The sequence below is a fragment of the Ochlerotatus camptorhynchus genome, unplaced genomic scaffold (assembly GCF_037179485.1).
Source record: "Ochlerotatus camptorhynchus isolate MF236.1 unplaced genomic scaffold, CSIRO-AGI_Acam_v1.1 ptg000063l, whole genome shotgun sequence".
Taxonomy (NCBI): Eukaryota; Metazoa; Arthropoda; class Insecta; order Diptera; family Culicidae; genus Ochlerotatus; species Ochlerotatus camptorhynchus.
In genome coordinates, this window is record NW_027040553.1 from 1,006,675 (window position 1) to 1,020,829 (window position 14,155).

The following is a 14,155-nucleotide window of genomic DNA, read 5'->3' on the forward strand; positions in this document are numbered from 1 at the left end:
AGTTTATCCCTTCCATTCAACGTGTTGTTATGTTACTTCATACGAGAAGTTTTGCGATTTTCAGAGTTGGTTGGAAGTGCTATCTAACATGAAGCTTTAGTGTGATAATTTATTAGCTAGAGAATGATCTTAGAAGAGGGTAAGTGGATAGTTCCGTTAGAGTACGGCAGTATGAAAATTGAATAGAAGTTGAAAATGAGCGAAGGGCCATTAATGCGACAGTACAAACTCAAATGCACACCTTTTGCCTAACCCATACGATGTACGCGGAGATTTGAAGTATGTCTTCAAATCTGCAGGCAAAAAGTGTGCGCCCGCCTTTGCTCATTACTGTCTGCGGCTGTGAAATAGTTCTAGCGACGTTTCATCACTACCTAAAGTCCCACGTTACCGAAAGCATTACCAGTCGATGGTGTCTTATAATGCATAATGTTATAATGCAATGGTTTTATCATAGAGGTAATTCTAAGACTAGAAGTTGGTTTTATAACTCTAAGACAAGAAGGTCCCGAAGAAACGTGTTGAACATTTTGGCTCAGCTCTGGTACTTTCTTTGGTCCCAAGCTTATCGATGCACTCCTCGGAACATACGAAAAACCACGAGCCCCTCATTTTATCTGTCAAAATTTCATAGCGAATCAAAACAAACATAGTGTAGTACTAGAATTTTGACTGGAATGGGGTACGTTAATAGATTTGCTTGGGACCAATAGGCTAGTCAAGTAGTGAGCCAATTTAAAAACGTTAGTTTCCACCGGTTGTATGTACAGTCAGGCAGTCGATCTGCATAGCACTTCATAACATGCATTCACCGTCCCAAACATCTATGCACCGCTCTCGATTTCCGCCAGTTAATTTTAGTAAATAGATCGCAATACCATCAGCGGACCGATATTCAAAAAATAGTTCTGGCAACTCTGGATGAGGAACCAAACCATGCTGGTATTCAGTAGAGTGTGTGTATAAGAGTCACGTCAAGAGAAAAACAGTGGAATTCGCATCACGGTTTTGGAAAGCTTCGCTTCTCTTTCACTTGGCAACAGAGGACTTCTTATGACTTCTAGCGAAAAAGCAAATTTGCAAAGTGATTTCGGATTCTAGGATCTTTCCAAGACAACAGAGTATCAGTAGACAGTCTTGGATAGACTACCAGATCTGTGGATGGATACACATTTATAGCGGTAAGCTTCATCGAGGATAATACGCGATTTCATCCTGATTTTCGAAAATCTGGTTTAAATCTTAATCCTCGATTCGGTAAGCACCAAAAGCAGATTAAACTATCAAAGAACGCTACCATTCTGTTTCGTATTGTAGACAGTGTCTTTGTGTGAGTGTATTCAGTCTCGGCAAAAGAGTTCAAGCGTAAAGGCTGGCGCACAATGTATAAGTTTCCGAGTTTTTTGACAGATAATGCATGGGCTAACTGTCAAAAAACCTGAAAACTTATCCATTGTGCGCCGGCCTTAACTCACGCAAATTAACAGCACACCATCGGGTAGGGGATAGTTTCCCCTACACGATGATGTTGTTGGTTTGCGTGTGCGGCCTTTGCTTTGTGAGGAAAGGGCTTTAGAACGCTTTATTCACACATGTCGATGGGCCCTTTTCTTTTGTTGCTCTTGAATTTTTGTTTTGCTCCAGCTCCAGCAAAAAATTTGCTTCGACATCGACATCAAATATCGTTTCCGTCCGGGATTATTTGAAAGGAGTTTAGATTCTGCCGTATCAAATGTCGCACTGTCAGCTGGCGTTCCGCAAACGACCAAGGTCAAAAGACGATGTAATCTGAGGATGAAGTGCTAGATTTCAGTGCGCAAACCCTCTTAAATGCGAGGGAAGGGAATGGATCGAGCGATACGTCGAGAAGGAGTTCTGCTGGGCTGAATGCATCATTTGCGGGTGAGAGACGTGAGTCGATTGCAGCGGTAAACACGTCAACGGAGGAGCCAACCGCTCCTGCAGTAGACCAGCAACGAAAGCAACTACGGGATGAGCTAGCTTTTCGAATGGACGCAGCGGCTACACAGTTCAAAAGGACGGACCCGATGTCCCGGCACAGGATACCAAAACTGCAGTATTCCTACCGGCTAACGAGTGCAGTAAGCATTCTCAACGAGGATATTTTGCCACAGCACTTGGAAGCCGTTGAGAACCTTGAGGACCTGCAGTTCATGCAGTTCAGTGTACTGTGCAGCTATGGCCGTGGTTCAAACGTTGGGATTGCGGACGTACCCGCAAGGAGACGGCGAAAGTCGTACACGCCTGGAAGGCTGAATCGGCACACTTCGGACTAAGATTGGTCGGTTGACACAGTACAAGAGGGGAAACCGATCATCGAGGCTAGTTCGTCACGTTGCTGAAATTGTCAAGCCCGCAGAGCTCCATGACCTCACTGAAGCCGATATTACTGAGGTCCTCGACACCCATGTACAGCGGTTGAGTGCTCTTGCTAAACGGATGCGACGTTATGGAGAAAGTTCAACCGGGAAGAAGGAAAATCGAATGTTCAACACTAACGAAAGGGAGTTCTACAACCACATCCGTAACAACAAAACTGACTTTAGCGAAGGACTCCCGGAGATTGGTGATGTAACACAGTTTTGGGCCGATCTGTGGGAGAATCCTGTTCAACATAACAGTGATGGGATGTGGTTGGCAGAGGAGGAGGATAGGAGTAATGGAATTGTGAGTATGCTCACGGTCGTTGTAACCGCTCAGGATATTCGGGAGGCTACTCGGTATACCAGCAATTGGGCTGCACCAGGACCAGATTTTGTGTATAACTCCTGGTACTAAAAGTTCACCTCAATCCATTGGCGGAATGCTTCAATGTGGTACTAGAAAACCCCCAACAGCTACCCGAAGTCATTACCAGAGGGGTAACCTATATTCTGCCCAAGGACCAAAACACGGCTTATCCAGCCAAGTACAGGCCAATAACATGTCTCTCGAGCCTTTACAAAGTGCTCTCAACAGTAATAAATCGGAAGATACAGAACCATTGCAATGTAAACAACGTTATGGCCGAAGAACAGAAGGACCGCCGGCAAAACACTCAAGGCTGCAAAGATCAAGCACATCTCTCCACGTTACTGACGGAGCAGTGGTGTTACGGTCCAGAACTCTCAGCATAAGAAGGGGGATTTTCCAAGGCGATACCTTTAGTCCCCTTTAGCCCCCTCAGCAGAGCACTCAACCAATGCAACTATGGCTACTATTTTAAAAGTGGAGGAACAAGCACAAATGTTTCCCACGCCTTCTACATGGACGACTTGAAGCTGTTTGCGGAATCAGTGGAGAAGCTGCACCGTCTCTTGCAGCTTGTAACGGTGTTCAGTAATGACATCCGGATGGAGTTTGGAGTCGATAAATGTCAAATAGTCAATATCCGTCGGGGTCAAGTAGTGGATACTGGTAGTTTCCGCATCAACGAACAGGAGGAGATTCGGAATATTACTGCAACTGAAAGGGATTCGCCATACAACGATCAAGAAGGAGCTGCAGGAAAAGCTCTTGTATCGAATCAATCGTGTTCTGAGGTCGTTCCTGTCGACTGGCAACAAGATAAAGGCGATAAACACGTTTGCCGTGCCACTGGTGACCTACAGCTTTGGGGTGATCAAGTGGACAAAAACAGACTTGGAGGCGATAGAACGATCAGTACGAGTGGCGTTCACTAAGCATCGTATGCAACACCCAAAGTCGGCCGTCGAGAGAGTCACCTTGCCACGTAATGAAGGAAGAAGAGGCATCACTGATATCCAAGCGCTATGTGTTTCCCAGATTCAGCAGTTGCGGAGCTACTTCGTAGAAAGCCAGAACCGTCGCGAAGTCTACCGTGCGCTGTTTGTGAGGCAGACCCCGGGTTCAGCGCCCTGCATCTGGTGCCGGAAGACTTCCAGTTGAATTGCGACCTAAAAACTGTCGAATATAAAGTCGCATCGTGGAAGCTGAAGGAGCTGCATGGGACGCATCCCTATCAGTTGGAACAAGCGCATGTCGACAAAGTGGCGTCGAATATGTGGCTGGTGCGAGGTGAACTATTCTCAGAGACTGAAGGTTTCATGGTAGCCATCCAGGATCGGGTTATTGCGACTAAGAACTACCGTAGGTAAATATTGCACGAAGACCGGTGTAGAAAGTGCAATGCAGTAGGGGAGACGATCGAACATGTTGTTGCTGGTTGCCAAGCGTTGGTAGAAGTAGCGTATCCACATTCGTGCCAATCGCCCTGACATTGTGGTTTACGACAAAAGAATGAAGCGGTTAACCTTCATCGATATCGCTGTACCGTTACATCGCAATGATCAGTCAACGTTCTCGACCAAGATACTGAAGTACCACGATTTGACGGATGAGTTGAAGCAGATGTGGCACCTAGAGGATGTGTGTAAAGTTCCGGTAGTAATCTCGGCGACCGGAATTGTTCCCCGAAGAGTTAGAACTACGACGAGAACTGAACAGCATTCAGAAAGCAGTGATTCTTGGAACCTGTAGTACTGTCCAAACTGAAGCAAACAAATTAGGATGTAAGCGAAGACAACACATCAAGAAGACTGGCAACTCTTCCATTTTCTCATACGAACGCTATGAGACAGGTACAATCGCGTCATCTGCCGCTCAAAGATAAATGCTTCGAACGAATTTTATAGCAAAGATTACATCCTCAGAAGAAGTGTTTGAGTATTTTCTCATTTTTCTATGCCTTGCTTCTACCTTCATTCAAGCGCAGCGCCATTGTATATGTCGCTTAGATTCTGGCAAAGTTGCCAGTCTTCTTGATTTGTTGTCTTCGATGTAAGTCAACTGATGAACGAGATCCACAGAGCCTAGCCCCCTTGGCATAAAGACAGCCCGGGGTAGGTGAAATTTTCCAGCATTTTTGCTGAGAAGTTCCAAAACTCTATAATAATAATAAGGGAAGTTCCCAACTAACAATTTTAGCTGCAGATAAGCTTATACAGCCAAAATTTGCCTTATGCCGCTAATTTTTGCTTGTACAAGCTGGTCGGCAGCTAAAATTGTTTGTTGGGTTATTACCAGCAGACGATTTATGAACTTTTATGAACTTTGGCTGCGTACTTTGCAAAAATCTCGGATTTCTCTAATAAGCCGTAATCGGCGTATTAAAGTGAAGTCAGAGATTGAAATTGAGGATGCTTAGAAAAATCGAGGATAATTCTATTGAAGCAAACAACGAGGCAACCTATGACTACTTGAATAGTGTAAGATTTTACGAAGCAAACTTCACTTTAGTACCGTTCACACACGAGGCAAGACGTGTTTCTTATTTCTCTTTGCTCAATAGGTTATGGGCCCAGAGATGCGAGGATCTGAGGAGATATATATGGAGAAACCGGCCTATTTCGCCAGCGGCCCACAACAAGTCCAAAGTGTGCCTGCTCAACAAGGCGCTCTATGGATTAAAGCAATCAAGTCGAGTGTGGAACCAGAAGCTGGACGCTGCTTTGAAGAAGTTTAGACTGGTTTCAACCGATTACGATCCCTGCGCGTACTAAAAGATCACTGACTACAAAATTCTGTTCGTGGCGATCTATGTCGATCAGTGTTGAGAAAATATAAAAAAAAATCAAATCTCACCACTACCCAAGATCACGCTTGATTTTCGTAGACAAAAATCAACAAGCATAGAACTGCGAATGATTTTGCAAGCTGTGATATCGCAGCTAGGAATATTAAGCTAACAAAACTCACCACCAGCCAGTTTTGATTGAGTTTCATGATTTTTGCTTTACACCCGAACGCAACCGAAACTTCCATAACGGCTGGCAGCAACTTCGTTTCTGCTATCGGTGAAGATTAAAAAGAGACAGTAAGCTATACCTACTTTCTCTTTCTAAGAAAACGATGTGCAACGGAATCATTTTTGTGTCGAGTCAACTCTCAACTTGATTTTTGCACATTGTGAATAGTCTCGCAATATCAAAGGAGCTTGTAACATCAATATCAAGCATGATATTTTGTTCCCATATCACGCGTGATATTGAGAGCGGAAAAATATCAATTGATTAATGATTTTGCCAATACTGATGTCGACGATGTGCTCATCTTCTCGAACTGTCGTCGCTGGCGAAAGCAGCTATTTAATGCCTTGTTCAGACTACAGAGTTATAACATGTTATAGCGCTATCTTGATGGTGATTTCTGTGTTGCAATTATTTGACAACCGTTATAACATGTTATAACTGCTCAGTCTGGACACAGCGCTTAAAGGCTAATCTGGCGAATGAATTTCTCATGAAGGATATCGGTCCAGCGAAGCAATTACTGGGGATACGAATCACGAAAAGCAAAGGGAGGTTCTCACTCGATCAGGAAGCGTATGTGGAGTCCATACTCGAACGATTCCAGATGTCAAACTCCAATCCAGTGGCAACACCACTGAACCCAAATGATAAGTTGACCAAGGAGATGGGACCCACTACCGACGAAGAGATCAAACAAATGAAGCGAGTTCCGTATAAGGAGGCTGTAGGATGTCTAATGTACCTAGCGCAGTGTACACGACCTGACATCTGTCAAGCACTTTCGGCAGCCGTCCAAGAGGCTCTTTGGTGGAAACGTTTGAGGGCCGTGTTTGACCAATGAGCTGGATTACCGAGGTGAAGCAATCGTTTAAGTTGTGTGAGTAAAACCCCTGTACGATACACGCAATTAGTGACGTCACTACTTGCGTTTACGTTGATTTTTTGGTTTACTAATACAACCATATTTCACGATCTGCTTCACCTCTCTCTGTACCTCATTGGTGTTTGACATCGATGAAGCTGTGAAGATAAATGGCTACAATCAGAGTACAATTGCAGTTGCTAAAAACGGTGGGTACTATGCAAGGACCAAACAGATTGACATCTGTCATTATTTCGTCCGAGATGCTGTGGAACGTGGCGAAGTCGACATCGCCTTTATTAGCACCAATAAACAGGTAGCGGATTGCCTAACGAAGCCGCTTCCTAAACCAAAGATAGAACTCCAACGAACAGCAATGGGACTCCAAGCAGCAGGTTGAGGAGGAGTATTGAAGCGAACAACGAGGCAACCTATGACTTCTTGAATAGTGTAAGATTTTTCCAAATAAACTTCACTTTAGTACCGTTCACACACACGAGGCAAGACGTGTTTCTTATTTCTCTCTGCTCAATAAATTCGAGTTTGGCGTACTTTTCTCGATGGTGCATACCGCTATAAGAAATAATTAATTTTACACGTGACGAAATCAATCTGCGCGCTGTCAACAATGTCACTTCCGACACTGCCATTCCTTGTAAGCATGACATCAGATGGTACGGCTTTGATATAGCTAATCTATGAATGTCACTAGAGGATAGTTGAAAATCTTACTTTTATCACAATAAATCAACTAGTTTGTATGACCATCATTGCATTGTTTTAAGAGTACCGATTTACTGGCGTAAGTGGGAGACATTTGCTTTGTAACTTTGAATTTCACTAAGTTCAAATATGATATAAATGTCACTTGCGGACTGACATTGAGGCAAGTGACATTGCTATTGACACTGAAACTGACATCAGGTGGCTAGTGAAAATCAACATTTTGTTGGTATTCATATTGATATTTTGCAACACTGATGAAACGTAAACAAACATGCCATGTGTTCCGAGCAGGGATGGACAATCATTTACATTCATTTACATTCATTTGCCTGTAACTTTTTTCATCAACAGAATACCGTAAAATTATGTATAAAACTTTTGTAGCTTATGATATGAACTGCAACTTTTGCTAATAACTAAAATCGGTATCTCTTATGCATGACGAAATTGAGCTGGCAGAACATGTTATTGTTTTTCAGTGAATGCAATCTACATTCACTGAAAAACAATGGTGGGTTCTTATCGCTCTGATTAATCATGCATAAGAGATACAGATTTGAGTTGTTTACAAAAGATGTAGCTAATATTAGAACCTACAAAACCTTCAAACACTATTTTATGGAATTCTGTTGATGAAAAAAGTTAGAGGCAAATGAATGTAAATGAATGCACGAAATGAATGTAAATGAATGCACGAAATGAATGTTAATGATTTTCCATCCCTGGTTCCGAGACTGAATAGTACGTTTGATTGACCTGAATTTCGCGTCTGTTATGACTCAATTTGATGTCGAAATTGATGCTCGTATGTTTCAGTCGTAGATTTACATGAATTTTTCTAAGTGTGATACTTCATAGAACATTAAGTTGAAAGAAGAAATGATCAGAGGGAGAGATGGGCGGAGAAAACAAAATACAATTCGCCAGCAGGGATTTGTACCAACATTATCTTGCAACTCTTGCTAGAAGCTAGCATTTCACATGAATTTTATTTTTGATTCGATTTACGTGCAAAATAAAAATTGATTGCATCGCAATATTTTGCACATTTCTTGGTGCCATTAATTAACCAACTAAGGTCAATTAATCAATAAAGTTACAATATTGTTTTTGATTCCAAAAACTAGTTGAATTTAAGAAGCGCACGAAACATAAAGGTGATTGAATTTCTGTTCGATTGCAATACTCTAAAATTTAATCTAGTAAGAATAAGAAATCCTCGGAAAAATTCTAATTGGATTGTTCGATTGGCTCAGATTTCGACAGTTCATTTGGCTCAAAACATTTTCTCCGCCCACCTCTCCCTCTGAGTATTTCCAGTTGAAAGCTTCAGGCAAACAATCTCACAAAACAAGCGACTAAAGGCAAGAAGAAGTTGACGATAGGGGATTTGACAGTTTAGTAATGTCTCCCTGCTCATTTAAACCAACTGATCATTTTTTTACTTTACTTTTTACTTTATTACTTTGATATCTTCATCCGACAATTTGTTGTCTTAATGAATAATTCTTAGCATCAACATCAATTCATTCTTCTTAGCCTTGAGCGAAATTGAACAGAGTTTTCATTGAAGTCAAACAAATTATAAACATCGTTGAAATTCCAAATTTAGAACCAGTAGTGGCAGAAAATCGTTCTTAAAAAGCGTTCAACCACCGACCCAGTACAGTCAACTTTCGCTCGTTGGGCTGAACCCATACCCCAATTAGTGAAAGGCTTTCGTTAGTTGGGCTGAGCTGTCAAGCTCAAAATTGGTAGAGGGATACACCGATTGATTATTGTCATCACAATCCTTGAGCAACTATCCAAATTGTTCATACATGAGCCCCTCGAAAAGGAATTAGCACTGCCAGAAATGACATTTGACTTTGATTTAGGTGGGCTACAGCCCAACTAACGGGAGCTCAACTAAAACGTAGCCCACTTAAAGATAGCCCAACGAGCGAAATTCGACTGTAGTGGCAGAAAGTCGTTCTTGAAAAGCGTTTTACCAAAGAAGAATACTAAGATGAAACTGTCGGAAGAAAAACTTTCTATTTTAGTGTTCTCTTTCACTGTCTCTTTCATCCAATGAATACCCCCCATATGCAAGGAAATTTTGTGGATTTGCTGTCCCCTCGGTAGAGATGAAATTGTGCGCTCTTTTTTATGAAAAAAATCACACCAAAATCAAAGATGTCCCATTTTTTAATAACTCGATTAAAAACTAATCGATTATTTTTTGTTCGCTGTGCTGTCATTTTTCCACCAATGAGAATGCAACACTTGTTTGAAACGATGGGTGATGATCCTCTGGAGGAGTTAATGCTTATATCGGCATGATATAACCGTAATTGCTTTTGTAAACAAACAAGTCAATTACTGATTTCTCTTGAATAAAAGCTCAATCTTACAAACAAACTATACCAAATGATAGAGGAATCATTCCTCTACCTCAAAGTGTTATTACTATTCGAGATTGAGCTTTTATTCTCGACGAATCGGTGATTGACGTGTTTGTTTACAAATGCAATTACGCCCAAATCTCAAATCACTCCGGAAATATTTTACTTTTCGGTTCGTTAATCGATTAATCGATTATTCGAATGAAAATCAGCCATCACTAGATAAATGTAAAACATCATTTCGGACCGTACATAAATAATGATACAATTTGAAAGGGACCGTGGCTAATCACAAATTATGTCCTCACGGTAACTGAAATAAACACGAGTGCTCACCGGTTGGTTTAACCCCCGATAAACATATAGTCTCTATATTCATAGTCTGGCGGATAGAATTTCGATCTATCAAAAAGCGGAACCAATTTAACATATTGTAGACCAACAATTGAAAAGGTACTATCAACTTTTATAAACAAAACGTTGATTATTCTTTTCTCGCCAATCGAAGGTAAATTACCAGCATCATCGGATAGAGGAAACTTTCCACAACCTAAAGATGGTGTTAGTTTGTGTAGGCGAGCCTTGAGTTACGAGAAAACGGTTTCCGAAATTTTGTTCGCAATAGCTGATGTGCTCTTTTCTGTTGTTGGTCGTGATTTGCTCGATTGGCTCCGCTATTTGACAGCTCAATTGGTTCCCGAGATTCTATCCGCCAGACTATGAATATAGCGACTATAGATAAACCGACATGAATGACAATAGAAATTACCATGAAGTTTCTGCTCATAGAAAACTACTGCCACCTGTCTCCGTGTTCACGGAAAACGTTTAGCCAAGCCACGAATACGCATGCAAAATTTATAAGTTGGTTCGTGTCTGATCTATTCTGGACAAATTATTTTGATCTAGATAATAAATCCAATGGCTGTGAATCAGGCCAAAATGCAATGTGGGTGGAAGCGGAAATGCGAACAGTTGTCACAAATGACAGCCTAACCGAAGTCGATTGGGTTCTAACAATCTGACAAGTAGGCTTACTCAGATCGGGCTTTTTCACTGCCACTGCCGTTCCACTTCCGCTGTCATCGCGCTTGGGCCTTTAAGCTTAACTTTTGATGTCGGTTTGTCGATGCTACAAGTGATTAATTGGAATCCAGTTGGCAGTTACGATTTTGTGGAATTTTAATCCCATTCACCTAATCACTGTCATCAGGAAATATTTCCTCAAAATCGACCTCCCCTCCCATTTCCACCATCCGCAAGATCAAAATCTTCTTTTCTTTTTACCTTTGTGCGAGTGCAGAAACAAAGCCGCCAGCATGTTGGTCGGCACAAAGTCCAACGGGTCATTCTCCGAATGCTCCGGCGGTGGCACGTCCTGCTCGATGAAGAACACCCGGACCGTTTCCTTCCGGTCGTGCTCGGAGATGGTCATGAACCGCTCGAAGCTCCGGTAGACGCGCGAGTACTCCTCCCAGGTTTCCACGATCGGTTCCCTCCTCCGGCAGTGCTGGTCTTCATCGTCACTCCACATGATTTTTTTGTTTGATTCTCTTTTTTTTTTTTTTTTAATTTGGGTACTTCAATTTGCTTCCTTCTGATTCACTTTGACTTGTGCGCGGGTGTTTCACTTTTGATTTTCTAGGATCGAACACGGAAGTTCCACGTTCTCGTCGCACTGACTGGCGGGAATGTTAAAGAACGGACGGGGTGATGAAAATTGATTGCTTTAAGATATTTTAGTAAGCTGGTAGTTTGGGAGAGAGATAGAATGTCAAACGTTGCTCATGTGGAGTGCTGATTCTGTGACCAGATAGCCGAGGGAACCGCGTCGGTGGCACCGGAGTTGTATCGTTTTTGTTTTTTTTTTTGTTTTTGGCTGGGTGTTCCAATCTGCAGGCTTTTGGCCGACTTTTTTTATGGTTTTTGGTTCGGGTTAATTTTTGATTTTGGAAATTGCAGCCCAACTTGTTGAAGTTCTGTTGTATGAATTAAAATCAATTTCGGTTGGAATGTCGGCTTTGGGTTTCGCTCGATCGCATGATTTTCCTTAAAACTTAGAGCTGAGGAATCTGGTTAGTAGGCTAATCCCAACAAAAAGTTTGATTAGTAATTTTGAGTTTAGTCACAGAAAAAAAAAATCAGCGCAAGTTAATTGGTATGACCATTTGGAAAAAGAAAAGAAACGAAAATCTTAAAGCAATCAACTGTCATAACCCTGGAAGAGAATAACTGATTTTATCATTCGCACAACATTTTCAACAACTCTGGCTCAAATAGTGCAGCGCTCGGCGTGGGTGGGAGCTGGGAAATGTGGATGGAATTTCCAAAATGGCCGTTTTCGTCGTCCGGAAAATGGTTCCACACAGAGCACAGATACAAACGCACGCACATTTTTTTTTTCTTTCTCCAAGCTTATCCAGCAGTGTGTCGTACGGAGGTCGCACAGTTTCCACCACAACAGCTAAAATCCACAATCCCACACTGGGTGTGATCTCCACTCCGAAGTAGTCCAAAAGTCCCGGAGCAGGATCACCCCCAATGGGTAACTGCTTCTTCTTCATCTTCCAGTATTGACAACTTCCAAACACTCAGAAAAAAAAACTGGAAAAATTGTGCGAGAAATCAATGAAGTCACACTCACTCACACCCACCCGCACTGCGATCGAGCGAGCGACGATCGAGGGGGAGGGCAGCAGCGGATCCCAGAGTAGTACTACGTACAATTAATTTCGTTCGATTTTCCAGGCCGTCGTCGTCTTCGCCAACAGTAGCCGTACGATCACACACTTGTCCACCGGATGTTCGCTTCTTTCCGCTCGGTTCTCTATCCTACGCGCGCTTTTGGGGTGGGAGGTTTCAGCGCATCAAAGAAAATTTGCACTTTCCCAGAGCTGTTGTTTGTCCAGCACACCGCGAACTGAACTCCTTTTATGGGCAACGGACGCGGACACTCGCGCAGATTCCAGCGTAGTACCACTAAAAACTAAACCAAACCGATCACTCTCACTCGCGACAACAGGACAGGACTGGGTCGTCCAGCAGTGGCAACTCAGCAGCAGTAGCACAAATAAGGACAAAATGAGACCGAAACCCGAATTGGTGTGCAAACCCGTGTCCGTGGTGTCCGTGGGGTACGTCCAAACGTTCCTAGCGACGTTTTATAAATGAGACAAAATATTTTGGATACTGGGTGTCCGCTTATTGCAACACCGGAATCGGGATTGAGCGGTGGATTTTCTTCGCAGTTGTATTGGAGAAAAAATCCACCTTCCCTTCCAAAATTTCTCAACCCCCTCCCCCCTCGGGAGGATCGATCCACGAAGGGAGAGTGAGAGTATGCGCGCAAGATGCCACCACTGCTAGATATGCTTCAAGCTGATGATGATGATGATGATGATGATGATCATGACGATTGCGCTCGCTGCTGGATGGAAAACGATCAGCGGAAAGACCCGTCTTCCACCCGTCAGAGATCAACACCAATACAAAGTAGGCAGAGAGTTTCCACCGCCGTCATTTGAGTGGTTGAAATTTTCTGTGGAAATGGGGAACTCACTCGCTCGTGGAAGCTGCTGCTACTTGTTGCCGAACGTAAAAAGGTGTCTTACGGGGGAAAAAAAGGAAGATTGCATAAGCCGCGCGCCGTCAAAGTGCTGCATGAACTGGATCATATTTAAGTGGGTACGATTATTGTTGTTTACTTTTCGTGCTTACAATGTCGTTTGTGCATCGCCGCTCGGCAGGTGGTGAGTCGGAATGGTGGTGGTGCTGTCGAAGGAGCCACATGGTGCTTTGTGGGGGAGTGCCGTTTGAGGAGTATAGGGGTTGTTGTATGGCGGGGGCAATTTTAGAAAATTAGATGATCCGGTTGCAATTAAAAAAAATACGAACGCGGATTTGAAAATGTGTAGCTTTGGCAACCTCCCTTAGCTCAGTCAGTAAAGGCGCAGCTACAAAGCTACGTGTTCGAAAATTTCTCGAATTCCTCTCGAGAATCTGATTGTACTTTCCGCACGATTATACTAATGTAAAAATGGAACAGGCATCGAAAGCTCTCAATTAATAACTGTGAAGAAGAAGAAGTTTCAGCATCACTGCTCATAAATTGACCGGTACATCAAGGGATATTCAACTATGCACATCCCAATCTGTGCCGAAAGCTAGGTCAAGCGTTTTGCTGAACGTGCTGAAGTGTGGCAATCACGCTATCAGTCTCAGTAACCCATGAGTTTGGCAACCCTGCACTTATGACTTTTGAGATTGTGTGTTTACATTTTCAAGTAGTCAAGGACGGAAAAAAGTCGTGATAATATTCAACGAGCTAGTTGCCGGTCATCCGCTTCAAGGAAGTGGCACTCGAAGATTAGCCCCTCCACGAGAAGAAGAAGTGTGACTGATGGCAGAAACTG

General features: G+C 42.8%; 1 protein-coding gene across 7 annotated transcripts in view; it reads right to left on the reverse strand.

The window, feature by feature from the left end:
* The window catches only part of cher (filamin-A), a 313,136-nt gene that overhangs the window by 23,263 nt on the left and 275,718 nt on the right, over positions 1-14,155 (reverse strand). The window contains exon 1 of one of the 7 annotated variants that reach the window (XM_065216463.1): positions 12,468-12,690. The exons of 5 other annotated variants lie outside the window; for them this stretch is intronic. Coding sequence is in view for 1 of the 2 variants with exons in the window: in XM_065216462.1 (XP_065072534.1) it covers positions 11,031-11,277 (247 nt within the window). In the remaining variant the exon portion in view is untranslated. Of the gene's footprint in view, positions 1-11,030; positions 11,283-12,467; positions 12,691-14,155 lie in introns of those variants that run through there. One more of the 7 variants, XM_065216462.1, reaches the window with a different exon arrangement.